This window comes from Oncorhynchus clarkii, chromosome 29 (genome assembly GCF_045791955.1).
Source record: "Oncorhynchus clarkii lewisi isolate Uvic-CL-2024 chromosome 29, UVic_Ocla_1.0, whole genome shotgun sequence".
Classification (NCBI taxonomy): domain Eukaryota; kingdom Metazoa; phylum Chordata; class Actinopteri; order Salmoniformes; family Salmonidae; genus Oncorhynchus; species Oncorhynchus clarkii.
Window position 1 is genome coordinate 35709588 of NC_092175.1, and position 26956 is coordinate 35736543.

Here is a 26956-nt window from a genome sequence, read left to right on the forward strand (position 1 = left end):
ACTAGTCTCAACATCAACATTGAAGAGGCGACTCTGGAAGGCTGGCCTTCTAGGCAGAGTTGCAAAGAAAAAGACATATCTCAGACTGGCCAATAAAAATAAAAGATTAAGATGGGCAGAAGAACACAGACACTGGAGAGTAGCTCTGCCTAGAAGGCCAGCATCCCGGAGACGCCTCTGGTGTTTTTCCGGTACTATTTAATAAAGCTGCCAGTTGAGGACTTGTGAGGCGTCGATTTCTCAAACTAGACACTAATGTATTTGGTGCACAGCGGTGTACGAGAGTTTCAGTTTCTTGGCAATTTCTCGCCTTCATTTCTCAGAATAAGAATAGACTGACGAGTTTCATAAGAAAGGACATTGTTTCTGGCCATTTTGAGCCTGTAATCAAACCCACAAATGCTGATGCTCCAGATACTCAACTAGTCTAACGAAGGCCAGTTTTATTGCTTCTTTAAATCAGAACAACAGTTTTCAGCTGTGCTAACATAATTGCAAAATGGTTTTCTAATGATCAATTAGCCTTTTAAAATGATAAACTTGGATTAGCTAACACAACGTGCCATTGGAACACAGGAGTGATGGTTGCTGATAATGGGCCTCTGTACGCCTATGTAGATATTCTATTAAAAATCAGCCGTTTCCAGCTACAATAGTCATTTTTGTCTAGACTGTATTTATGATCAATTTGATGTTATTTTAATGGGCAAATTTTCCCACATTGTGTTACCTTACAGCCTTATTCTAAAGTGTTTTTTTTTTTAAAATCCCCTCATCAATCTCCACACAATACCCCATAATGACAAAGCAAAAAATGTTTTTTTAGTCATTTATGCACGTTAAAAAATACATATATGGCGCTACAAGCTTGGCACACCTGTATCTGGGGAGTTTCTCCTATTCCTCTCTGCAGGCCCTCTCAAGCTCTGTCAGGATGGATGGGGAGCGCCTCTCCAGAGATGTTCAATCGGGTTCGAGTCCAGGCTCTGGCTGGGCCACTCAAGGACATTCAGAGACTTGTGCCGAAGCCACTCCTGCATTGTCTTGGCTGTGTGCTTAGGGTCGTTGTCCTGTTGGAAGGTGAACCTTCGCCTAGTCTGAGGTCCTGAGCGTTCTGGGGCAGGTTTTCATCAAGGATCTCTCTGTACATTGCTCCATTCATCTTTCCCTAATTTCTGACTAGTCTCCCAGTCCCTGCTGCCGAAACACATCCCCATAGCATGATGCTGCCACAACCATGCTTCACCAAAAGGATGGTGCCATGTTTCCACCAGATGTGACACTTGGCATTCAGGCCAGAGAAATCTTGTTTCTCATGGTCTGAGAGTCCTTTAGGTGCCTTTTGGCAAACTCCAAGCGGGCTGTCATGCGGGCTGTTTACTGAGGAATGGCTTCCGTCTGGCCACTCTACCATGAAGGCCTGATTGGTGGAGTGCTGCAGAAATGGTTGTCCTTCTGGAAGCCTCTCCCATCTCCACAGAGGAACTCTGGAGATCTTTCAGAGTGACCATCAGGTTCTTGGTCACATCCCTGACCAAGGCCCTTCTCACCAATTGCTCAGTTTGGCAATTTTTTGGTACCCTTCCCCAGATTTGTGCCTCGACACAATCCTGTCTCGGAGCTCTACGGACAAATCCTTGCATCTCCTGGATTCGTTTTTGCTCTGACATGCACTGTCAACTGTGGGACCTTATATTGACAGGTGTGTGCCTTTCCAAATCATGTCCATTAAATTGAATTTACCACAGGTGGACTCCAATCAAGTTGTAGAAACATCTCAAGGATGATCAACAGAAACAGGATGCACCTGAGCTCAATTTCGAGTGTCATAGCAAAGGGTCTGAATACTTAAGTCAATAAGGTATTTCTGGTTAAAAAAATATATTAATTTGCCAAAAAAATCTAAAAAATGTTTTTTATTTGTCAATATGGGGTATTGTGTGTAGATTGATGAATAAAAACAATATTTAATAATCAAGGCTGTAACGTAACAACATGTGGAAAAAGTCAAGGGGTCTGAATAGGAATGAGGAGGATTATTAGGTGGCCATGATGGAATGTGGCCAGGTTGTGAATTTAGCCATGACACTGGGATGAACATCCCTACTCTTACAATAAGTGTCATGGGATTTTGAATGAGCATCCGTTTTAACCCTTTTTAACGTAAAAAAAAACAGCACCCTGCGCAGTGCAATGTCCCCAAATGTAATCAAAATTTTAGTCTAATATTATAGCTGTTTGGGCTTCTTGCGGTCAATTTGCAGTCTAAAAATATACAGTACCAGTCAAAAGTTTGGACACCCCTACTCATTCAAGGGTTTTTCTTTATTTTTACTATTTTCTACATTGTAGAATAATATTGAAGACATCAAAACTATGAAATAACACATATGGAATCATGTAAGAGGAGTTGAAGTTAAACTTTGATTAATGTCACACACAGGAAACAGAAAAGAACAGGATTTACGAGCAATTTATTATTCCAGCATAGACCACCACAATGTGGACCTAGTTAGATACAACTGTGCGAAATAATCACAATTAAAAAAAATAGCATTTACATGACATCCTATTTTCTTCTGTGCTAAAGTACTGCAAATATATAGAGAGAGACATATTTATTTACTAGTTTATTTACAAAAACAACATTTTCTCAAGGTGCTACATGACCTATGACATTACCTCTATCGCATGCTACATGACCTATGACATTACCTCTAACCAATGCTACATGACCTATGACATTAACTCTAACCAATGCTACATGACCTATGACATTAACTCTAACCAATGCTACATGACCTATGACATTACCTCTAACCAATGCTACATGACCTATGACATTACCTCTAACCAATGCTACATGACCTATGACATTAACTCTAACCAATGCTACATGACCTATGACACTACCTCTAACCAATGCCCCTAACTAATTCTCCTGGATAATAAGGATATCACTTCTCCATTCATGTTCTTATATGCCAAAGCTCTGCCTTTTAATTTTCCCAACTTTGACATGATCCTTAATAAGGAGACCTGAGTTGTTTTGTTATATAATACATATTTAGAATGAGCAAGGTGCAGTTGCATATCAGTAACATATAGCATGACCTCTCTGAAGTGCCATTCTTTTTGTGTCCAAGTGTTTCACAGCATAATGTGGGCCTACTATTGCAAATTACTTAGAAAATCAGCATGCATTAAACCAAGTGCCTTTCACCCCGCAAACTGTTGATAACCCCTAACATATTTCATTCAATGAAGTGCAAATAAGTTTTTATTTTGGGGTGAATCACAACAGTGATATAAATTCTGTGTTTTTTTTGTTGGTGTTTCCTCTCGTGAAAATGCTGTTTAGTATGTCCTCCATTAGGAACAAGCTTTCAGTGGTGGTGACTGGCTGCATTTAGAGTTTTGTCATTGACCTTATTTCTAAGTGTTTTCACTTTTACTTATGAGAGCCAATATATATATATATATTTTTTTTATCGCCAATAGCATGGAAAGTACCTGAGCAAAGCATTTCATTCCCAAGCATGTCCGAAAGCATGCAGTGCTTCTGTAAAGCTTTAAGGGGTTTCAAGCAAACTGTTGGATTGAAATAACACTCTCCCCATTTAAAAAAAAATCTAAGCCTTTTTTTTAACACTTTCAAAGCTTTTTGTGTTGTATGTCCTAACACAAACTTTTTTTCAAAACTGAAACTCTTTCTCTTTAATGGGAAGGCCACTGTAGGACTGGCACCACTTTTAGCTAAAGGGATTCTGTCTGAGTATGTTGCATCAAAATAGAGAGTTGGACCAAAGCCCGGATCCGGTTGGTCTTCATTTTCTGTTGACAAACTGGGGCCTAGGATGTTCAACGGTCTAATCCTCAATTTTGTCATGATGTCTAATTACAATAATGGAGGAATATATAGTGTGATATCTTATGTCCCATCTTTATGACGACTAATCTCACATTAGAGGACTTTTTGTTGTCAACTGCCAGAAGGACTATAAAGCTATAAGGTTGACACACTGTGATGTATATATTTGAAGTTAAAGATCACTTTACATTTATTAGAAAGAACAGTATATGTAGTTAATATAACCTTTCTAACTACATTAATTGTACAAGAATCAAGTCACTGTTACATTTAGCTGATGTTCAATACCAGAAAACTATATTAAAGAGTTGTCCATTATTGCACCATATTTTTTTGATACTGTATGTTTCACTTAGAAGCAAGGGGTTATTGTTGTGTATTTGTTTGTAGTTTGTCATAAAAGTACAACTTTAGATCCTAGTGACTTAAACAAGGTATGGAATGTGAGAGTACAGCACCTCCATGTTACTGTACCACAAACCAGCCTAAATAAGATATGTTGTATACTCACAAAAACACAGTAGAAGCAGAAATGCTGCCAGTTTGTTTTGTTTAAGATAATGGCCATCCCTGCCTGGTAAAATAGAAACTCAGCTAGCCTTCAAACTTCACATTCAAATGACTGGTTACATCTGTATTGTCCTCCCTCTAACTACTCATTCTACTATTCCCCTAAATCTGATATGCAACCCTTTACTCAACTAACTCCCTCCCTACCCCCTTCGCTCCCTCCCTCCCTTTACTCAACTCCCCTTCCTTCCTTCCTTCCTTCCTTCCTTCCTTCCTTCCTTCCTTCCTTCCTTCCTTCCTTCCTTCCTTCCGTCCTTCCTTCCTTCCTTCCTTCCTTCCTTCCTTCCTTCCTTCCTTCCCTTCCCTCCCCCCCTCCCTTCCTTCCCCCCTCCCTTCCTTCCCTCCCTTCCTCCCTACCCCCCTTTACTCAACTCAACTCCCCTTCTGTCTCTTACTCCCTCCCTCCCTCCCTCGCCCCCCCATTGCTTGCTCCCTCCCTTCATTCCTCCCTCCCTCCCTCCCTCCATCCCCTCCCACCCTCTCTGGTTGCTATGGTGTGGAAACGGCTGACTGTTTATTTCTGAAAGTCTCAAAAAACGCCAGCATGCCCTTTTTGGTGGTGGAGGAGCCAGCCTTGGGCGGGGACAGTCCTTGGTGACGGGGAGCTGGAAAACTGAAGCCGTCCATGGAGTTGGCCCGCTTCACCTTGGAACCCGCCCGCCACATTTTGGACCTGGGTGGTGGAGTCTGGGCTACCAAGCACTTCTGGTACTGGACCTGCAGGGGACACAATGGAGTCATGTTAAGCAGTGACCATAATGTCCCTCTTCATGTTAGAAAGATACCGTAAATGAGTCATGACTCCATGACATTCTCTACCATTCTCTGCCAATTCCCTTTAAAATATTAATCATTCAGCCATGATAGCATGTATAAATTCAAGTATTTATCATGCCAGCTTGTCTACAGAAGCCATTTTGTCCACTGGTTCTCCATCACTGTGTTTCATCCTTCAGGGGGACCCCTAACTAAGTGACTCACCATGCACGCAGCCTGCACAGCCTCAGAGATGATCCCTGCGTCTGGCTCACACCAGAAAACATGACACTCAAACCGCTGTGTCCCTCCGTCCACTATCACTGCAAAGGTGTGTGTATCATGCCCCACACCTAGAAAAGTCAGCAAACGCACTTGACATTCCCAAAATGGATCATCTCCATCCTGAAACAGAAATCATAGAGAAGGTAGAGAAAGACAGAGAGAGGGAGAGAGAGAGAAAGAGAAAGTGAGAGAGAGAGAGAGGGAAATAGAGAGAGAGACAAAGGTTTTTAAAAAAGTGAGAGAGAGAAACAACAGGTAGCCAGAGAAATGTAGTAATTTCATTGGTTGGTCTGACCACCAGTGTTTACAGGTTTCCTGATTTCTCCTCCTCACCTCTCCTTTCCAGAGTGACAGGACACTGTCAGAGATGTGGATGACGATGGGCTCCCAATCGTTACTGTCTGAGGTGTTCATGATGCTCTCTATGGCCCGGTTCAGCACCTCCATACCTGCCAGAGGATCCCACATAGAGGACCTTAATACAGCGGCTTCAGCAACAACACAGCCACAGTGACCTCCAAAAGCGAGGTAAAACCATAGATGGGCTTCTAGTGGTATTCTCTGCGCTTTTCTGTTGTGAGAGAACATGCTCAGAGTTTCAAGGACTTTTCCGCTGTACCAAACCGATTTCCTTGCCTAACTTCCAGTGATTGTTCAAATATAGCAAAGGTGTGTGTTCTCAAATGAGGACAAATGGCTTGTCATCACTATTAAGAACACCTCAGTGGAGTATAATACCCCAGACATAAAGCATCTGGGACAAGCTCTATGTTGGTCAGTCAGCAGGTCCAGCTAACAGCAGGCAGGCAGGGCACCTTGATGGATGCTACCGTTTTGGAGGCTGTAGTGAATACAGGGACTGCCAACTGACAGAGTGACCCTGAGCGCTAGCTTCACAATCACAACGTGACTCGGCGCATTTGCTGATAATAATGAGACGATGTCCTCTGTCTCTTAAATGATCCAAACCCAATTTCAAACATGCCTGTGAGTCTTGGCTGCTGTCTAATCCTCCATATCTGTTGATGAGACATCACAGATCTTGTGTTCCCCTGTTGAGTCTCAAGGTTGTTATAGGAAGGAGAAGATTGTCTTTCTTCTTTGAGCTAGTTTAATAAATAAACAGATGAAAAATGTGATGGTATTTTGCCAGTTTAATAATAGACTAGATTAGAATACAGTACCCATCGCCCTGGAGACGGGCAGGTTTCCGATGTACTGCACCTCAAACTTCTGCACCCTCTGCCTCATTGCATCCACAAAGTCCACTGCAGTAAAGAAATAAGAATCAAAAAGTCATATGATTTACCATCTTACCATTGAGAAAACGCCTACAGACTGTAACTGAAGGTCTCTGTGACCTACTGTACCTTGGCGCGGCAGGTCCTCAGGGGAGATGGTCACCATGGTGAGGGAGCGGGCCATAGATGGGCTTCTTGTGGTCTTCTCTGCCATGATCTGGACACATACACACAGACACAGCATTCACTCTAGAATGAACCTAAACTACTACGGTGGACTAAAGGGGTGTTAAACCACTTCCTATGCTTCACTTTGTGGTTACCTTTGAGCACATTTTGTGCAAAGCCGTGGCAATGGTTTTTGCTGGGGCTTTACAGCGAAACACGTGGCACTTCAGCATACAGGTGTCTTTGTCACTGGCCACGAAGGCAAAGTCTCTGGAAAGGATCAGAATACAACAGCATAGATTAACACAGAGTAGAGGAACTATCTATAGGTCTGGATTGTGGAGGGGATAGCTGACTTCCTGCTTCACCTGGCGATCTGGTACTGTATGTATAACAATATAATTCCATTAGTATGACTAGAGAATGGAAAGGAATTGAAAGCCATATTGAATACACATCTTCTGCACTAGTCCTACATCACTGCGTTAGCACACTGAACTAAAGCTAACGGTGCACCAGTCAGTATCATCAGTTTGTTTGATCAAGCGCACAATCATCAAACGACTACTAAGCAACTGAGCACTGAAGACAGACAACACAGACTATTTTTAACATTGATACTATCAGTTACTCTGGCTCATATTTTAGAAGAGATAGGGGGGGGGGGGGGGGGGGTGACCTCAGGCATCATCCCTCAGGAGCTGACAGGACCAGGCAGTGTCAGATATCAGAGGTCTATAAATACCAGGGATCCATATGGACAGACATTATTCTCAGCACGTTAAGCAACATGGACAGGGAATGTATTGCTCTGTCACCAAGTTCTCATATCAGAAAGGGACATGGTCCTGTAATCACATATCAGAGCAAAAGCACCAAACTGACATTGTACTGTAAACTCTCTGACACATAGTTAGTAAATGAAGAACTGTTCTGTGTCCAATGCGCAGCTGCTAAATGGGAAATGGCTCGGTGAGTGTTGCCGAGGTGTAATTCTCTCTATTGTCCCTGTAACATCCTCAGTGGGTTTCCCCACTTAAAACGATCAGGAGCAACAGTGCTGTTATGTAGGCCACGGCTCTGGCACACCAGAATGTGCTGATGCCTGGGAAAGGAACTCAAATATTGAGGAAAACACTGGAGTCAGAGGGAATAACAGATGAGCTTCCCTTTGGCATCAGCGGTGTGTCAACAAACGGTAAGATGTTTGTGTGTGTGTGTGTGTGTGTGTGTGTGTGTGTGTGTGTGTGTGTGTGTGTGTGTGTGTGTGTGTGTGTGTGTGTGTGTGTGTGTGTGTGTGTGCGTACAATATTCTGTATTCCATCCACAGTGGAACGGGAGTTGTTTTATGACAATAATCCATGTCTTTTGTTGGGGTGTAATACAGTGAAGCCAGGTGTAAATGAAGATCATTTGTCACAGTGGCAGATGCGACCTTGCAGCTAGACCCTGGTTGGCACAGCAGAAAGGAAGGAGACTTGGCTAAGGCACGGGGGGGGGGGGGGGGGGGGGGGGGGGCTGATCATTTGGACATGACCCAGCAAGCTCTCCTTGTCCATTTATCTTCACAAAGGCCCATCCAACTGTTGTAGAAAAGTCTGTTACATGAATATACACATTGATGCATCCTCCATTCAGCTCTCAGAGGAATGCAATCATTATGGAGTTTGAGCAGAATTGACCCCAGGAAGATAGTCCATTATGATTCTCACATTAAAGCTCAATAATCAGCAGTATTCAATTGGGAATAGTGCAAGACAACAGTCTGAAATAAGGCTGGGTGGGCATTTGTTCTGAGACAAGGACAGAACTGCTTGGTACATACACTGCATAAGACATAACGGTCGATAGAAATGGAGAAAGAAATAGACGTGTTTCTTTGAACGTGCATGAGAAACATGTCGGCAGACGCATGTTACATTATTGATGAGGCAATAATACAGAGCAGGACTATAGAAAGTACGCCGGACCTTACTGGAGCACTGAGCTTTTCTTCTTGAGACCCTGATGCAAGCTGGCAAAGTCACACATGGGATGTCAACAGAAAATTAGTTGACCAAGAAAAGAGTGATTACCTGTCTCTGTTTTCATGAGTGGCAGTTAAAAAAAGAAAGAAAGTTCATTATTACAACTACCTTAACGAGGAGACAAAACGGTTGTATTGCTTCATAACTACGATCCTCATACAATATAGCCTACTGTCAGTAACAACTGGGCACTGCTGTACTGACTTATTTTTCACTAGTTTCAGTCCTTCTGTGTCCAGGCTGTATCACATCCGGCCGTGATTGGGAGTCCCATAAGGCGGCGCACAATTGGCCCAGCGTCGTCTGGGTTTGGCCGGGGTAGGCCGTCATTGTAAATATGAATTTGTTCTTAACTGACTTGCCTCGTTAAATAAAGGTTAAATAAAAAATACAAAAAAATAACTAATTCTAATTCTCTACCCTTGCATGTCTCTTCCTCAGGGCTAGTCTGTTCTACTCAGCCGGCATCTGAGACGTAGTACCACTGACACTGCCAATAGGTCAATGCATGAATTTTCTCCAGCAAGAACAGAGCCAAATATAACTGCCCTCAGATGCACTCAACTCCCAGTGTACTACAATAGACCTGACATGTCTGCTACGCTGAATTACCAACCAAACCCAAGACTGTCTAGCCCATATAAAAACACTCATTTATAAATGATTTACTTTCTTCAATGGAATATTTCCATGTCATCAAGTATAAACAATAACAAGAACTTTAAACAGTCTTCCCTGACCATCAACCCAAGATCATTGTGCTTAGTTGGTTCACCATATTGTACCGTATTTCAACATGTAACTTCAGGTATCAACACTGACCATAACAAAAAGAGAAGGTGAGAGGACTGGGGAGTATTTCCCAATACGTTTCCCAGGTTGGCCCACCTGCCATTGTTGCAGCCCACGCCCCACACGCGGATGTCAGTGATAGGCTGGCAGTGGAGAAGGCTGCGGTCCACTGGGTCCATCAGGCTGAGGGTGTCCTTCTTCAGAACCATCATCATGTCCTGGCCCTGGGAGAGGACAGGGAGAGAGGACAGAGAGGACAGGGAGAGATGAGAGAGGACAGGGAGAACAGAGAGGACAGAGAGGACAGGGAGAACAGAGAGGACATAGAAGACAGAGAGGAAAGGGAGGACAGAGAGGACATAGAAGACAGAGAGGAAAGGGAGGACAGAGAGGACAGGGAGGACAGAGAGGACAGAGAAGACAGAGAGGACAGGGAGGAAAGGGAGGACAGAGAGGAAAGGTAGGACAGAGAGGACAGAAAGGATAGGGAGGAAAGGGAGGACAGAGAGGAAAGGGAGGACAGGGAGGACAGAGAAGACAGACAGGACAGAGAGGACAGGGAGGACAGGGAAGACAGAGAGGACAGGGAGGAAAGGGAGGACAGAGAAGAAAGGTAGGACAGGGAGGACAGAGAGGAAAGGGAGGACAGAGAAGACAGAGAGGAAAGGGAGGACAGAGAAGACAGAGAGGAAAGGGAGGACAGAGAGGAAAGGGAGGACAGAGAGGAAAGGGAGGACAGAGAAGACAGAGAGGACAGAGGAAAGGGAGGACAGAGAGGACAGGGAGGACAGAGAGGACAGGGAGGACAGAGAAGACAGAGAGGAAAGGGAGGACAGAGAGGAAAGGGAGGACAGAGAGGACAGTGGAGACAGGGAGGACTGGGAGGACAGAGCGGAAAGGGAGGACAGAGGGGACAGGGAGGACAGAGAAGACTCTCTCCCCCCCTCATGTCGCCTTTCTCACCTCTCCCCAGGCGCCCAGTGTGTCATCGCGGCCCTCTGCCTTGCTGCTGGACAGCTGCTGGATGCAGTTATTGACAGCCAGACTGCTCTTCCCCGGGATCAGCTCCTCCTCTGGAATCTCCACCCAGCCCAGGGAGCGCACTGCAAAACACTGACCAACATAACCACACCATGCCAGCACAACCACACCACACCATGCCAACACAACCACACCATGCCAGCAAAACCACACCACACCATGCCAACACAACCACACCATGCCAGCACAACCACACCATGCCAGCACAACCACACCACACCATGCCAACACAACCACACCATGCCAGCACAACCACACCATGCCAACACAACCACACCATGCCAGCACAACCACACCACACCATGCCAACACAATCACACCATGCCAGCACAACCACACCACACCATGCCAACACAACCACACCATGCCAACACAACCACACCATGCCAACACAACCACACCATGCCAGCACAACCACACCACACCATGCCAACACAATCACACCATGCCAGCACAACCACACCATGCCAGCCCAACCACACCATGCCAACACAACCACACCACACCATGCCAACACAATCACACCATGCCAGCACAACCACACCATGCCAGCACAACCACACCATGCCAGTACAACCACACCACACCATGCCAACACAACCACACCATGCCAGCACAACCACACCATGCCAGCACAACCACACCATGCCAGCACAACCACACCATGCCAGCACAACCACAGCACACCATGCCAACACAATCACACCATGCCAGCACAACCACAGCACACCATGCCAACACAACCACAGCACACCATGCCAGCACAACCACACCATGCCAGCACAACCACACCATGCCAGCACAACCACACCATGCCAACACAACCACACCATGCCAGCACAACCACACCATGCCAACACAACCACACCATGCCAACACAACCACACCATGCCAACACAATCACACCATGCCAGCACAACCACACCATGCCAACACAATCACACCATGCCAGCACAACCACAGCACTCCATGCCAACACAATCACATCATGCCAGCAAAACCACACCACACCATGCCAACACAATCACACCATGCCAGCACAAGCACACCATGCCAGCAAAACCACACCCACCATGCCAGCACAACCACACCATGCCAACACAACCACACCATGCCAACACAACCACACCATGCCAGCACAACCACACCATGCCAGCAAAACCGCACCACACCATGCCAGCACAACCACAGCACACCATATGAACAGAACCACACCATACCATGCCAACAGACCCAGGAGGGAGAAGAGTGGGGGGTAGAGGTGGGGAGGAGGCAGAGAGAAGGGAATAAGCAGAGACTATTCAGACTAGATAATAATGTACAGCATGTTCAGTATCTACAGTATATCAACATTATTCAGACTAGATAATGATGTACAGCGTGTTCAGTATCTATAGTCCATCAACATGATGCCTCTATATAATGTATCTACAGTCCATCAACATGATGCCTCTATATAATGTATTTAATGTATCTACAGTATATCAACATGATGCCTCTATATAATGTATCTACAGTATATCAACATGATGCCTCTATATAATGTATTTAATGTATCTACAGTCCATCAACATGATGCCTCTATTTAATGTATCTACAGTATATCAACATGATGCCTCTATATAATGTATTTAATGTATCTACAGTCCATCAACATGATGCCTCTATATAATGTATTTAATGTATCTACAGTATATCAACATGATGCCTCTATATAATGTATTTAATGTATCTACAGTCCATCAACATGATGCCTCTATTTAATGTATCTACAGTATATCAACATGATGCCTCTATATAATGTATCTACAGTATATCAACATGATGCCTCTATATAATGTATTTAATGTATCTACAGTCCATCAACATGATGCCTCTATATAATGTATTTAATGTATCTACAGTCCATCAACATGATGCCTCTATATAATGTATTTAATGTATCTACAGTCCATCAACATGATGCCTCTATATAATGTATCTACAGTATATCAACATGATGCCTCTATATAATGTATTTAATGTATCTACAGTATATCAACATGATGCCTCTATATAATGTATCTACAGTCCATCAACATGATGCCTCTATATAATGTATCTACAGTATATCAACATGATGCCTCTATATAATGTATTTAATGTATCTACAGTATATCAACATGATGCCTCTATATAATGTATTTAATGTATCTACAGTCCATCAACATGATGCCTCTATATAATGTGTTCACTGTATCTACAGTCCATCAACATGATGCCTCTATATAATGTATCTACAGTATATCAACATGATGCCTCTATATAATGTATTTAATGTATCTACAGTATATCAACATGATGCCTCTATATAATGTATTTAATGTATCTACAGTCCATCAACATGATGCCTCTATATAATGTGTTCACTGTATCTACAGTCCATCAACATGATGCCTCTATATAATGTATTTAATGTATCTACAGTATATCAACATGATGCCTCTATATAATGTATTTAATGTATCTACAGTATATCAACATGATGCCTCTATATAATGTATCTACAGTATATCAACATGATGCCTCTACATAATGTATTTAATGTATCTACAGTCCATCAACATGATGCCTCTATATAATGTGTTCACTGTATCTACAGTATATCAACATGATGCCTCTATATAATGTATTTAATGTATCTACAGTCCATCAACATGATGCCTCTATATAATGTGTTCACTGTATCTACAGTCCATCAACATGATGCCTCTATATAATGTATTTAATGTATCTACAGTCCATCAACATGATGCCTCTATATAATGTATTTAATGTATCTACAGTCCATCAACATGATGCCTCTATATAATGTGTTCACTGTATCTACAGTCCATCAACACTGCTCCTTGCCTGAATCAAGTATTTTTAGTGGACATGGTATAGGAATTCCTCTAAGAGCTGCCTAGCCTGAACAACAACAAAAATATATTGATCAAAGCTAACATTATAAATGTGGTCATTTTTAACCCTTGAATAATAAACGATAGAAAATAGTGTTAAGAGTTAAAAATCAGCTAAAATAGATTAGTATTCTCTGTAGGAGCACAGAAGTGTTTACCCCCTAAAATTGGTCTTGGGTATGGATGTTATTGGTCAGAACCTGCTGTTTTGGTGAGTGCAGAAGAAGAGGGATTTGGACCACAGAAATGTAATCTATAGAACAGGCTTGTCTCAAATGAATGGCCCGTTCTAAGGATTCTACTGTATTTCTATGGTTTGGACAACATCAAAGCCCACTCTACCTTGGAGTCAGGATCAATGTTGGTGCAGAAATAATCGTCCTGCCAGGAGACCCTGTGGGAGATTAGCAGAACAATCAAATGACATGAAGGATTACCACCACGACAGCACAAATTACTCTGTTGCCTTTTCTGCATCCCTCCCTGCTGCCCTGTAAGATGCTGTTTGGTATGGCGTATTACACAATGTTATAATCTAGTTCTTTGTTCATCTGTTTGTTTGTGTTTGACTTTGAAAGTAAAGCCTTTCCTTTCAGTTTGATGCTGCCTGCCTGTCTGCTCTTGATGGGGAAACAGCTGTTGAGTGGGTCATGGATGATAAAAAATAAACAGAGAGCTGTTCTGATCCCCCTCACACCGGCTGACTCAGAGGTGGAGTTGTTAGACATTTACCTCCCTGATACAGCTTACTGGAGACAATCCCAAGAGGCTACTATTCCTGCAACCAGGGGCCCAAGACTCTCCCTCTCTTTCCATTAAACTCTTTGATGAAGCAGAGCAGGATAAGATAAAGTGTCCATTATTAGACCTATGCATTTCTTGATGGTACACTCAGTGAACTGAGTTTCACTATTCTCCACAATCTCTGTGCATACAGAACATTAAGCTCCCCTGTGTCAAATGCATCCTGATTCAACACATAATCACTGCAGCAGGGACTGTGTTTATTGGTTGGCTCATTAACACACGGTCCCTCAAGGGGCTGCTAAAATAAAATAACTTCAGATAATTGAATTGTTAAGTACTTTTACCCTTAATGGTAAAGGCAAGGTAGCTAGCTATACATAATATTAAAGAACCTATGAACAACCATCAAGGTGATCTAAGATGCATTTGACCTAACAGGTTTGACCTTGCTGTATAGACGGGTTGGTTGTTTAGCAACAAAAACGAGGCGGCAAAACAGACGGGGTTAGCTTAGAATGTTGACAACGTGAAAACTAGATTTAGTCTCCAATGTTTATTGAAAACATAAATACATTTGCACAATGAGCACTTGTTGTCTCTCAAATACATCGTTACAGATAGCTAGCGAATCTTAGCCATAGACATGACATCAGTCAAAACACCTCAAAACATGGTATCAATAAAATACGCAAGCTGAAACGAGCCACCTACGATTCCCCACAAGGCTGCTCCTGTCATGGTCTCTAGCGATATGACCACTCAGAATCATAACAAAGCACGGCTTCCAGCCACATCGATGCGCATGCAGCATTTTTGATCTTGTCAGCCAACCGGTCTACGCTAAAGAAACCTAACACAGACGTGCCACAGATGGTTAAGACTCAGGAACTACATCAAACAGTATTTTCCCTAATCGCTTGTATGTATTCAGATCATGGTACAATGTCTGAACTGTAATAATGATATGATGTAGTGTGGTGCTGAACTAGGGCCTAAATCTCAGAGGACTTATCTATTCCTGACTTTATCAGCCTGGGGACAAATATGGCAGGCCTCAGATCAGAACACAGAGAATGGAATAGTGGGGGAAGTATTCCAGGGGGCATAGGGATATGTGATCTGCCACATTTCCAGGCCAGTGAAGCCAGCACGCGCCATGGAGCCATCGAACAGATTAAGAGAGAGAGAGAGAGAATACATCCAAAACACGAACCCTCTCATTTGATTACATCATCAACACATTCACCTTGTAGAATAACCTTCATCACACAACTGAAATGTAGTCAACCCAGTCACCTTGTAGAATAACCATCACACAACTGAAATGTAGTCAACCCAGTCACCTTGTAGAATAACCTTCATCACACAACTGAAATGTAGTCAACCCAGTCACCTTGTAGAACAACCTTCATCACACAACTGAAATGTAGTCAACCCAGTCACCTTGTAGAATAACCTTCATCACACAACTGAAATGTAGTCATTACTCCATCGTGGATAGCATAACCCAGTAACAAGGCTACAGGGCTTGCGCAGGTGAATGAGTGTTGGTTTGGGTCTGCAGAGGATTTTGAAAGACTACCTGTCATTTATGGAGGCCAATGGGCTCTCTGTCAGCCTTGCCCTTGATTCACGTCTGCCCCCAGCCTCCAGGCTCTGGAAAAGAGGACAAGAGACAATATTAGAGGTGATGGCACCACATTCAGAATAAAGGACAGAAAGTCAAACGGTGAGACTGAACTTTATTTAGAAGTTGAAGCCCTAACCTTGATGTCCGCGGCAGTGATGCCATTGATGGAGTTCTGGTCCTCCTCAGTGCTGTAGGACGGGTGCTGCCATTGGGTGGCGCCAGTGGCCACGTGCCAGTAATAGGTGCCAGTGCTGTCCCGGATGGTGCGCCACCCTGACGGTAGGTCAGAGTCCAAATCAAGGCTTGGGTCGTTCCAAATATTGTCTGAAGAACACAGAACAGGTAGGAAGCACAATGATGACAGGTGACAGTAAGTCATCTTCATGAAGAAGCACTCATGGCCAATATTACAGTGCATTTTGGTGTCAAAATGTAACAGTAGTGTCAGGTCAATATTTCATTATGTTCATAATGGCGGCTGGCTCTAGCATAAACATAGCTCTTTGAGGTCTCTCGTACACAGCGGGCTGCATCCCATCGGCATCTAGCATTAGCCTCACCCAATCTAAAGCCTATGTAAGCTCCACGGCTGGCCTTGCTCTCACGGCCCTGCTACACGTGACCGGCAGAGGAGAGCACAGCAGGGCGTGTGAGATCCTCTGGCCACATGATAAATCTACCAATTACCAGAGTAGAATTCAGAACAGTCCCTCTGCATCACACAGGGCTGGCTGGCAAAACTAGTGTCTGAGGCTCGGCTCCTTTGTTTTCCCCTAACACTGAATATGCGATGGGACAGATTTGTGTTTGGAAGGGCAAATTAATATGTAAATCAGGAGATCAATTATTTAAAATGTGCAGAGAGGAGTAGAGACATAAAGACTCAATTAACAGACGTGATGGGAGAGAAAAAGACCTTATGCTCAGCAAACGAAGAGTGATTTCTTTGGACACTTCAATATAGTTTGGACTAATTCTGCCATTAACTCAATGTGCTTAGCTCGAAGGAGAGCTGGGTGAATGGAGTGGTGAACAACAACAAAAAAAGAGATAGAACGCAAGAAGTGGGTCAGAAGTGACACGAGGACAGCATCCTAAATGGAACACTATTCCCTATGTAGTGCACTACTTTTGACCAGGAACTACATAGGGAATAGGGTGTCATTTGGGACAGGATTGCCTGGGCATGGGTGTTTCTCTCTCAGCAGCATGCCACAGTTTTCTCGCTGTTATCACGGAACGAGAGAGAAAGATGGGCTAAACCAAATAGAGGCTAAACCAAATAGAGTCTAAACCAAATAGAGACTAAATCAAAGAGAGGCTAAATCAAAGAGAGGCTAAATCAAACAGAGGCTAAATCAAAGAGAGGCTAAATCAAACAGAGGCTAAATCAAATAGGTGCTAAATCAAACAGAGGCTAAATCAAAGAGAGGCTAAATCAAACAGAGGCTAAATCAAACAGAGGCTAAATCAAAGAGAGGCTAAATCAAACAGAGGCTAAATCAAATAGAGGCTAAATCAAACAGAGGCTAAACCAAACAGAGGCTAAATCAAATAGAGGCTAAATCAAACAGAGGCTAAATCAAACAGAGGCTAAATCAAACAGAGGCTAAATCAAACAGAGGCTAAATCAAATAGAGGCTAAATCAAACAGAGGCTAAATCAAACAGAGGCTAAATCAAATAGAGGCTAAATCAAATAGAGGCTAAATCAAATAGAGGCTAAATCAAACAGAGGCTAAATCAAACAGAGGCTAAATCAAATAGAGGCTAAATCAAACAGAGGCTAAACCAAACAGAGGCTAAATCAAATAGAGGCTAAATCAAACAGAGGCTAAATCAAACAGAGGCTAAATCAAACAGAGGCTAAATCAAACAGAGGCTAAATCAAATAGAGGCTAAATCAAATAGAGGCTAAATCAAACAGAGGCTAAATCAAACAGAGGCTAAATCAAATAGAGGCTAAATCAAATAGAGGCTAAATCAAATAGAGGCTAAATCAAACAGAGGCTAAATCAAATAGAGGCTAAATCAAACAGAGGCTAAATCAAACAGAGGCTAAATCAAACAGAGGCTAAATCAAACAGAGGCTAAATCAAATAGAGGCTAAATCAAACAGAGGCTAAATCAAACAGAGGCTAAATCAAATAGAGGCTAAATCAAATAGAGGCTAAATCAAATAGAGGCTAAATCAAACAGAGGCTAAATCAAACAGAGGCTAAATCAAACAGAGGCTAAATCAAATAGAGGCTAAATCAAATAGAGGCTAAATCAAATAGAGACTAAATCAAACATGCAAAAACCATTTATGCCAGTTTTTCTTTAAGTCTGGTCTGTCATTTATTGCTAATTTTACATGATTTTATTCCTTGTACATCTCATCCCTATTCATCTCGCTGTTTAACCCTGGTCACCCTTGTGTCTGACAATGAAAAACAACACCACACATCCCTGGGATGGACAGCATGAGAAGATTAGACCCAGGAACAGATCAGCTGAACCCTGTTACAGGGAGAGAAAATCAATGAGACAACAGTGTTAGAGAAAGATGGGAGGCAGAACTCTCCAGGCTTTATAGTTTTTTTTTAGGCAGGCAGGTAGGCAGGCGGGCCTCCTGGGCATGGAGCTAAGGACTGGACCAGCCTCTGGATGACACCACTATTCAGCACATTTCACCGGCTGATTGATGGGTCAGTCAGTGCAGCATCTTCGGGGGATGATGACGCTGTGTGCATAATTGTAATTCATCTCAGCCCTGAGAACATGGCCACTAGAGGTGACAATTTGGTACAGAATTCTCCCACCTTAGCCTGCCTTCTCCCACAGAGTTCTCCAATCTTAGTATGCCTTCTCCCACAGAGTTCTCCTATTTTAGCCTGCCTTATCCCACAGAGTTCTCCCATCTTAGACTGCCTTCTCCCACAGAGTTCTCCCACCTTAGCCTGCCTACTCCCACAGAGTTCTCCCATCCAAGCCTGCCTTCTCCCACAGAGTTATCCTAATGTAGCCTGCCTTTTCCCACAGAGTTCTCCTAATGTAGCCTGCCTTCTCCCACAGAGTTCTCCCACCTTAGCCTGCCTACTCCCACAGAGTTCTCCCATCCAAGCCTGCCTTCTCCCACAGAGTTCTCCTAATGTAGCCTGCCTTTTCCCACAGAGTTCTCCTAATGTAGCCTGCCTTCTCCCACAGAGTTCTCCCATCTTAGTCTGCCTTCTCCCACAGAGTTCTCCCATCTTAGCCTGCCTTCTCCCACAGAGTTCTCCTAATGTAGCCTGCCTTCTCCCACATAGTTCTCCCATCTTAGCCTGCCTTCTCCCACAGAATTCTCCCATTTTAGCCTGCCTTCTCCCACAGAGTTCTCCCATCTTAGTCTGCCTTCTCCCACAGAATTCTCCCATTTTAGCCTGCCTTCTCCCACAGAATTCTCCCATTTTAGCCTGCTTTCTCCCACAGAGTTCTCCCATCTTAGCCTGCCTTCTCCCACAGAGTTCTCCCATCTTAGTCTGCCTTCTCCCACAGAGTTCTCCCATCTTAGCCTGCCTTCTCCCACTGAATTCTCCCATCTTAGTCTGCCTTCTCCCACAGAATTATCCCATTTTAGCCTGCCTTCTCCCACAGAATTATCCCATTTTAGCCTGCCTTCTCCCACAGAATTCTCCCATCTTCGCCTGCCTTCTCCGACAGAGTTTTCTTAATGTAGTCTGCCTTCTCCCAGTGTTCTCCCATTTTAGCCATACTTCTCCCACATAGTTATCCTAATGTAGCCTGCCTTCTCCCACAGAGTTCTCCCATCTTAGTCAGTCTTCTCCCACAGAGTTCTCCCATCTTAGCCTGCCTTCTGTTATTACCAATGAGTCATACAGGGAGGGATTCTAAGAACTAGCATCAGTGAGACATAGTAGTGCATGACAGTTCTAAAATAATTTCCTGCTTTAAAATATAATTGTACATTACAATCCAGTAGGTTTACTATGTACCAAGTATACTTGTCACCAACCATTACTGTATATCACAATGGCTGAGGTTGTATATAGCCTTGCCTCCCAATTCTGCTTCTTAAAATCAGAACAATGGCTCTGTGTGATGTAGAGCCTAGTCCTAATCCTGAGTCTGTGTGATGTAGCCTAGTCCTAATCCTGAGTCTGTGTGATGTAGAGCCTAGTCCTAATCCTGAGTCTGTGTGATGTAGCCTAGTTCTAATCCTGAGTCTGTGTGATGTAGAGCCTAGTCCTAATCCTGAGTCTGTGTGATGTAGCGTAGTCCTAATCCTAAATCTGTGTGATGTAGCCTAGTCCAAATCATTAGTGTGTGATGTAGCCTAGTCCTAAACATGAGTGTGTGATGTAGCCTAGTCCTAATCCTGAGTCTGTGTGATGTAACGTAGTCCTAATCCTAAATCTGTGTGATGTAGCCTAGTCCTAATCCTCAATCTGTGTGATGTAGCCTAGTCCTAATCCTCAGTCTGTGTGATGTAGCCTAGTCCTAATCCTCAGTCTGTGTGATGTATTCTAGTCCTAATCCTGAGTCTGTGTGATGTAGCCTAGTCCTAATCCTGAGTCTGTGTGATGTAGCCTAGTCCTAATCCTAATCCTTACTGCTACGCTGAGTTCTTACTGCTACGCTAAGTGCTTACTGCTACGCTGAGTTCTTACTGCTACGCTGGGTTCTTACTGCTAAAATGAGCATTTACTGCTACGCTGGGTTCTTACTGCTACGCTGGGTTCTTACTGCTACGCTGTTTACTGCTAAACTGGGTTCTTACTGCTACGCTGGGTTCTTACTGCTACGCTGGGTTCTTACTGCTAAACTGGGTTCTTACTGCTACGCTGGGTTCTTACTGCTACGCTGGGTTCTTACTGCTACGCTGGGTTCTTACTGCTAAACTGGGTTCTTACTGCTACGCTGGGTTCTTACTGCTACGCTGGGTTCTTACTGCTAAACTGGGTTCTTACTGCTACGCTGGGTTCTTACTGCTACGCTGGGTTCTTACTGCTAAACTGGGTTCTTACTGCTAAACGGGGTTCTTACTGCTACGCTGGGTTCTTACTGCTACGCTGGGTTCTTACTACTAAACTGGGTTCTTACTGCTACGCTGGGTTCTTACTGCTAAACTGGATTCTTACTGCTACGCTGGGTTCTTACTGCTACGCTGGATTCTTACTGCTAAACTGGGTTCTTACTGCTAAACTGGGTTCTTACTGCTACGCTGGGTTCTTACTGCTACACTGAGTTCTTACTGCTACGCTGGGTTCTTACTGCTAAACTGGGTTCTTACTGCTACGCTGGGTTCTTAATGCTACACTGAGTTCTTACTGCTACGCTGAATTTGTATCTTATGCCAAGGTATTTGGTATTATATAACCTGACACCAGGGCTGATGATGGATAATCCTCATATTACAATACCTCAATCCAAAACAGTGAATCATCATCTTCCATGCAACTGACCTCATTCACCAAGATAATGGCACCAATCCTCTCCTAGATAGCATCATCATACCTCTCTGACTGACTTTTGTACAGAGTGAGTGTCCAGCTTTTTTGGTCTCTATGGGAGACTATGGGAGACTGTTCTGAGTTCCATCTCTATGGGAGACTATGAGAGACTGTTCCAATGGCTCCATCTCTATGGGAGACTATGAGAGACTGTTCCAATGGCTCCATCTCTATGGGAGACTATGAGAGACTGTTCCAATGGCTCCATCTCTATCGGAGACTATGAGAGACTCTATTCCAATGGCTCCATCTCTATGGGAGACTATGAGAGACTGTTCCAATGGCTCCATCTCTATCGGAGACTATGAGAGACTCTATTCCAATGGCTCCATCTCTATGGGAGACTATGAGAGACTGTTCCAATGGCTCCATCTCTATGGGAGACTACGAGAGACTCTATTCCAATGGCTCCATCTCTATGGGAGACTACGAGAGACTCTATTCCAATGGCTCCATCTCTTTGGGAGACTCTGTTCTGAGAAACAGCTTCTATCTCCAGGCAATCAGACTGTTAAACAGTCACCACTAGCCGGCCTCCACCCTGCTCTCAACCAGTCTCCACTGTAAAATTATTCACAATAACAGATTCAATGTGCTGTGCATTTAATTCCCATGGTAAGTGAATAGTATTGATTAAACTTTTTTTTCGATGTTGAAACAGTACACAAAATAGCCATTGTTTACTATTTGCATGTATCTGTAATGGCTTTTCTTACTCAGAGGGCTTTCTATTGAATAGTGGAGTTCATGAAGTCCATGAAGTATTGGTGTATTCTCTCAACACTAATGATACAGGAGAGTAATACCTGGCCATTTCAAATGGTGATCTCTAAAGTAATGCCCTTATCATGCTATTTTCACCTAGTTTATAATCTTCTCTATATATCATGGCATTTGTTCTACCGAAATATTGAATTATCTGATGTCAGTGAAGCCTCCATTACGACCTCCTATTGTAGAACTGAGGCCTCTGTCCTGGAAGGTGATAGGGTGGTTAATGTTCCAATCACACAGAAGGGAAGCTAAACTTGCATTTATTCCTCTAGTGTTGGGAGTAGAGAGCAGAATGCACACTAAGGAAAGTGTGAACTTTCGGGAGACAGAGGGAGGGAGAGAGAGAGAGAGAGAGAGAGACATAGACGGAGACAGAGAGAGACAGAGAGACGATGTTAGTGAATTATTGATGAATCCCAGAGAGTGAGTCTGCAATGCGTGATCAGTTCCTATAGCAACTACTTCTCTAAATCAGCTAATCGAATAAGCTAAACGGGGTAGAGAGGCTTCACGTGATATTGTTGTGTGAGCTGTACATGTACATTAGATTGATGCATGAGGATGAATGTGACTGATATTCCCGGTACCGGCAGAAACTAGCTAGTCCTCTATGCGCCGTCAACCACAGCTTTGTCAACATTGCCTTTCCTACTGTGCAGTAATGGATGCCAGCCTGGACTTGAGAAGTGTTCCCAAGTATCTTGCTTCATCAATTTTGGCAGGCTTTATTTACTCGTGGACCTCATTCAAATACCTCAAGTCTCCTTTGAGACTAGTGGATGTAAGGATGCAGTGACTTTATGGAGGAGGAGTACAGTACGGTCCTCACCCCCTTGTCATTGTCACTGATGACACCAGTGACCAAAATAAATCATGGCCTATCTAATCTAGATGCAGATACACACTGGAGTCTCTCAACACACGTTTGGACTGAGCCTGTTACCAAATAACTCCCAAATGGCCAATGAAGACTGAGCTCCCCACAAGGCTGTAAACAGCTGTAATTAAGCAGTGATTGCAGTCGGGTAGCTCTCATCTTTCTCTCTGCCCAGAACTACCCCTTACACAACCGAATGGGGAATTACGGACTGGGACAGCTTAACAAATGGAATATTGAGGGGTAATGCGATTTATAAACGAGAGCAGTGGAGGCTGTTGAGGGGAGGACGGCTCATAATAATGGATGAAATGGAGTCAATGGAGTGGTATCAAACACATGGAAAACCACATCTCATCTCCATTCCATTGACTCCATTCCAGAAATGATTATGAGCCGTCCTCCCCTCAGCTGTCTCAACTGAGAGCAATGCTTAAAATTAGATCAAAATAACAGAATATGTTTATACTGTAACAATGTAAGAAAACACCCTGCTGTAGACTAGAGACAAGAAATTGCAATTAAGCGGAGACTATAAATAACAGTAATATGATAAACTGCAGAGTGAGAGAGAGAGGTACATCTGGAGGAGAGAGAGAGAGAGAGACAGCGAGAGAGAGAGAAAGCGAGAGAGACAGAGGTACATCTGGAGGAGAGAGAGAGAGAGAGAGAGAGAGACAGCGGGAGAGAGAGAAAGCGAGAGAGAAAGAGGTACATCTGGAGAGAGAGAGAGAGAGATAGAGAGTAATCCCAGCTGTGTGTCTGTGCAAGGTCAGAGCTAGGCTCTCTCTGCCAGAGGGATTATGGGTCAGACTGAATCACAACATCAATCTGGGATTCAGCACTGAATCAGGGACCAACCCAACCCATACATGGCGTGACAATGACAGTCAGATGACGTTGGTTAAAGCACAAACTGGGACCAGTTTTATGTTCCAGAGGGTTCTATCTACTCCATTCCACACCCTAACCCCCTCCAACACACAGTCACACACACATATACGAACACACACCCAAACACTCTATCATATAAAGTGTATATCCTTGACTCGACAAAATACCAAGTTTTTACATTGGATTTGCCAGTTAAATGATCCATCACCAAAACCCTTCGTTACACAGAACAATAGCAGGAACGATGTGTATACTACACTAACATTAGGCTACTATTGCAGAGACTATTTCCTAACAAACTGTCCTAGTATTGACACAGCGTGCCCCTGTTTATCGTGCCCAGCATAAGTATGACGCCTTCTCGCTCTCTCCCTCTCTCCCTCTCTCTCTTTCAAAGAGAGTTATTTTGGGATCAATGACATACCCAGTGAAGACAGATGCTTTATTTTAGGAACCGGTGGTGTTTTTTCTTATGAATGAGGGAAAAGTTCATAACAAAAAAGGTTTAACAACAGAGGGACAAGCCTTCTATAGGCTACTAATAGGATATTAGCAATGCAGTTGCTCACCAATATGTTTTGGATTTGACATTTAATTCATCATTACTACAATAACATACCGTATAATAAATCATTAAATGTAATATCGATGTTTTAGTCATCAAACTGATTATTCTCTCCATTGACTCCACTCTCCTTTGTGCTTACAACAAAACACTGTGCTACCTGGCTACTGTCCTGTCCAATACTCCCAATTATATACTAGCTGACAGCCGCTCCTTACACCAGGAGGGCAACAGTTACCAAGACAACACCAAGTCACATGGCAACCCACACAGTCACCCAGGTGAACAACACATCCTGTCCTCTATAAATAACATCTCTGGGCTGGTATTTGTTTACTGTTTGTGGGGAGGGTGAGGGACACTAAGTTGGACAGAAAATGAGACTAAACTCACCTAAACAATCTTCCAAACATATTTCAAAATCATGGCATGATATATTTTAATACCACAAAATCCAAGAATTACATGAAGATCAGCGGCAAACATACGGATGCACAGAATTTTAAGCAGCCATCCTGTGAATTCATGTAGGTAGGCCCTCAAGGACCACGTTGCAGACTGGACTCTCAAGACAGACGTTTGCTATTGCAAGGGAAAACTGTGAATTGTCGAGAGAGAGAGAGAGAGAGAGAGAGACAGAGCGAGAGAGAGAGAAAGAGAGAGAGAGAGACAGAGAGAGAGAGAGAGACAGAGAGAGAGAGAGAGAGAGAGAGAGACAGAGAGAGAGAGAGAGAGAGAGAGAGAGAGAGAGAGAGACAGAGAGAGACCGAGAGAGAGAGAGAGAGAGAGAGAGAGAGAGAGAGAGACTTATGGTCCAATGCTTTGAGCGAGACAAGCTAGTACCAATGTGATATATGAAACTTCTCAGAAGCAACATGCATCACTGATCCATATATGATGCATCACTGCTAGTGAAATGCCCACCATCACCATTATTATCTTTAATACAAAGCTAAATACCAAACATTCATAGATCCACATGTTCTTTGTCTAACAGAGGCACTATAGTTCACTACCTGACCTCTCAACAAAACCACAATCATCTAACTCAGTCTTCATAAACATTGTATTTCCATGATCACTTAAACTGTACATGCCAAGAATCACTCTTCAGTGTTTGTGGGACAATTAATCAGCTCAAACCTACAGACCAACACTAACTCAATCCTCCTCTTCTCTTCCACTTCCTCTGAGGAATGAGGGCTAAGAGAAAAAAGTCTGGAGGAGCCCAGGACAGTGTGTGTGTGTGTGTGTGTGTGTGTGTGCGTGTGTGCGTGTGTAGCCTACTCACCGTCATAATTGACTATGATGATGGCGAGCATGTAATCCTTCCCCAGCATGGTGAGAGTTGTTCCTTCCGTCCTGGCCCCCGGGTTAGCTGCAACACATTCCAAGCAGCCAGGGACACACTCGCATGCCAAGAGGATTAAAATCTTCACTCCACTCTCTATCTCCGTCTGTGTCACTCTCTCCTCTCTATGTGCAAGCCCTGGCCAGCACTCTGAGTAAAAGCTATGAAATTATAATCCCTTCTCCCTCTCTGTCTTGATGATCTCTGTCTTGAAGAGCTTTATCTCTGTCTTGAAGATCTCCCTCTCTGTCTTGAAGTTCTCTCTCTCTGTCTTGAAGTTCTCCCTCTGTCTTGAAGTTCTCCCTCTCTGTCTTGAAGTTCTCCCTCTCTGTCTTGAAGAGCTTTATCTCTGTCTTGAAGATCCCCCTGTCTGTATTGATAATCTCTCTCTGTCTTGATGATCTCTCTCTGTCTTGAAAATCTCCCTCTCTGTTTTGATGATCTCTCTCTCTCTCTCTCTCTCTCTCTCTCTCTCTCTCTCTCTCTCTCTCTCTCTTTATGATCTCTCTCTGTAATGATGAACTCTCTCTCTGTCTTGATGATCTCTGTGTCTGTCTTGATGATTTCTATCTCTGTCTGTCTTGATGATCTCTCTCTCTGTGTCTGTCTTGATGATCTCTCTCTCTGTCTTGATGATCTCTCTCTCTGTCTTGATGATCTCTCTCTGTCTTGATGATCTCTCTCTATCTCTGTATCTGTGCTGGAGGGATGCTGTTTGTTATACTGCTGCCGCCTATCGTTTCTCTCTCTCTCTCTCTTTCTGTATTGTGCTATCGTTTCTCTCTCTCTCTCTTTCTGTATTGTGCTCAGTGGTGCCTGCAGCTTCGGCCACTCCCCCTCCTCTTTTCCCCCACCCCTTACCTCTCTCACACACACTCTAGCTTTTTCTCTCTCTCCCACCCTCTCTGATTGTCCCTTGGCTCTGCTCTCT

At 43.6% G+C, this 26956-nt stretch overlaps 1 protein-coding gene across 1 annotated transcript; it reads right to left on the minus strand.

Moving 5' to 3' along the window:
* Positions 1–4929: 4929 nt before the first annotated feature.
* LOC139388788 (amyloid-beta A4 precursor protein-binding family B member 3-like) lies at positions 4930–26848 on the minus strand. Its single transcript, XM_071135706.1, has 12 exons — positions 25966–26848; positions 16207–16394; positions 16023–16096; positions 14036–14087; positions 10674–10823; positions 9807–9934; positions 7047–7161; positions 6853–6940; positions 6667–6750; positions 5816–5931; positions 5423–5602; positions 4930–5158 (listed from the first exon to the last, which is right to left on the minus strand). The coding sequence occupies exons 1-12, from the start codon at positions 26012–26014 to the stop codon at positions 4931–4933; spliced, it is 1452 nt and encodes a 483-aa protein (XP_070991807.1). The 5' UTR covers positions 26015–26848; the 3' UTR covers position 4930.
* Positions 26849–26956: the final 108 nt, after the last annotated feature.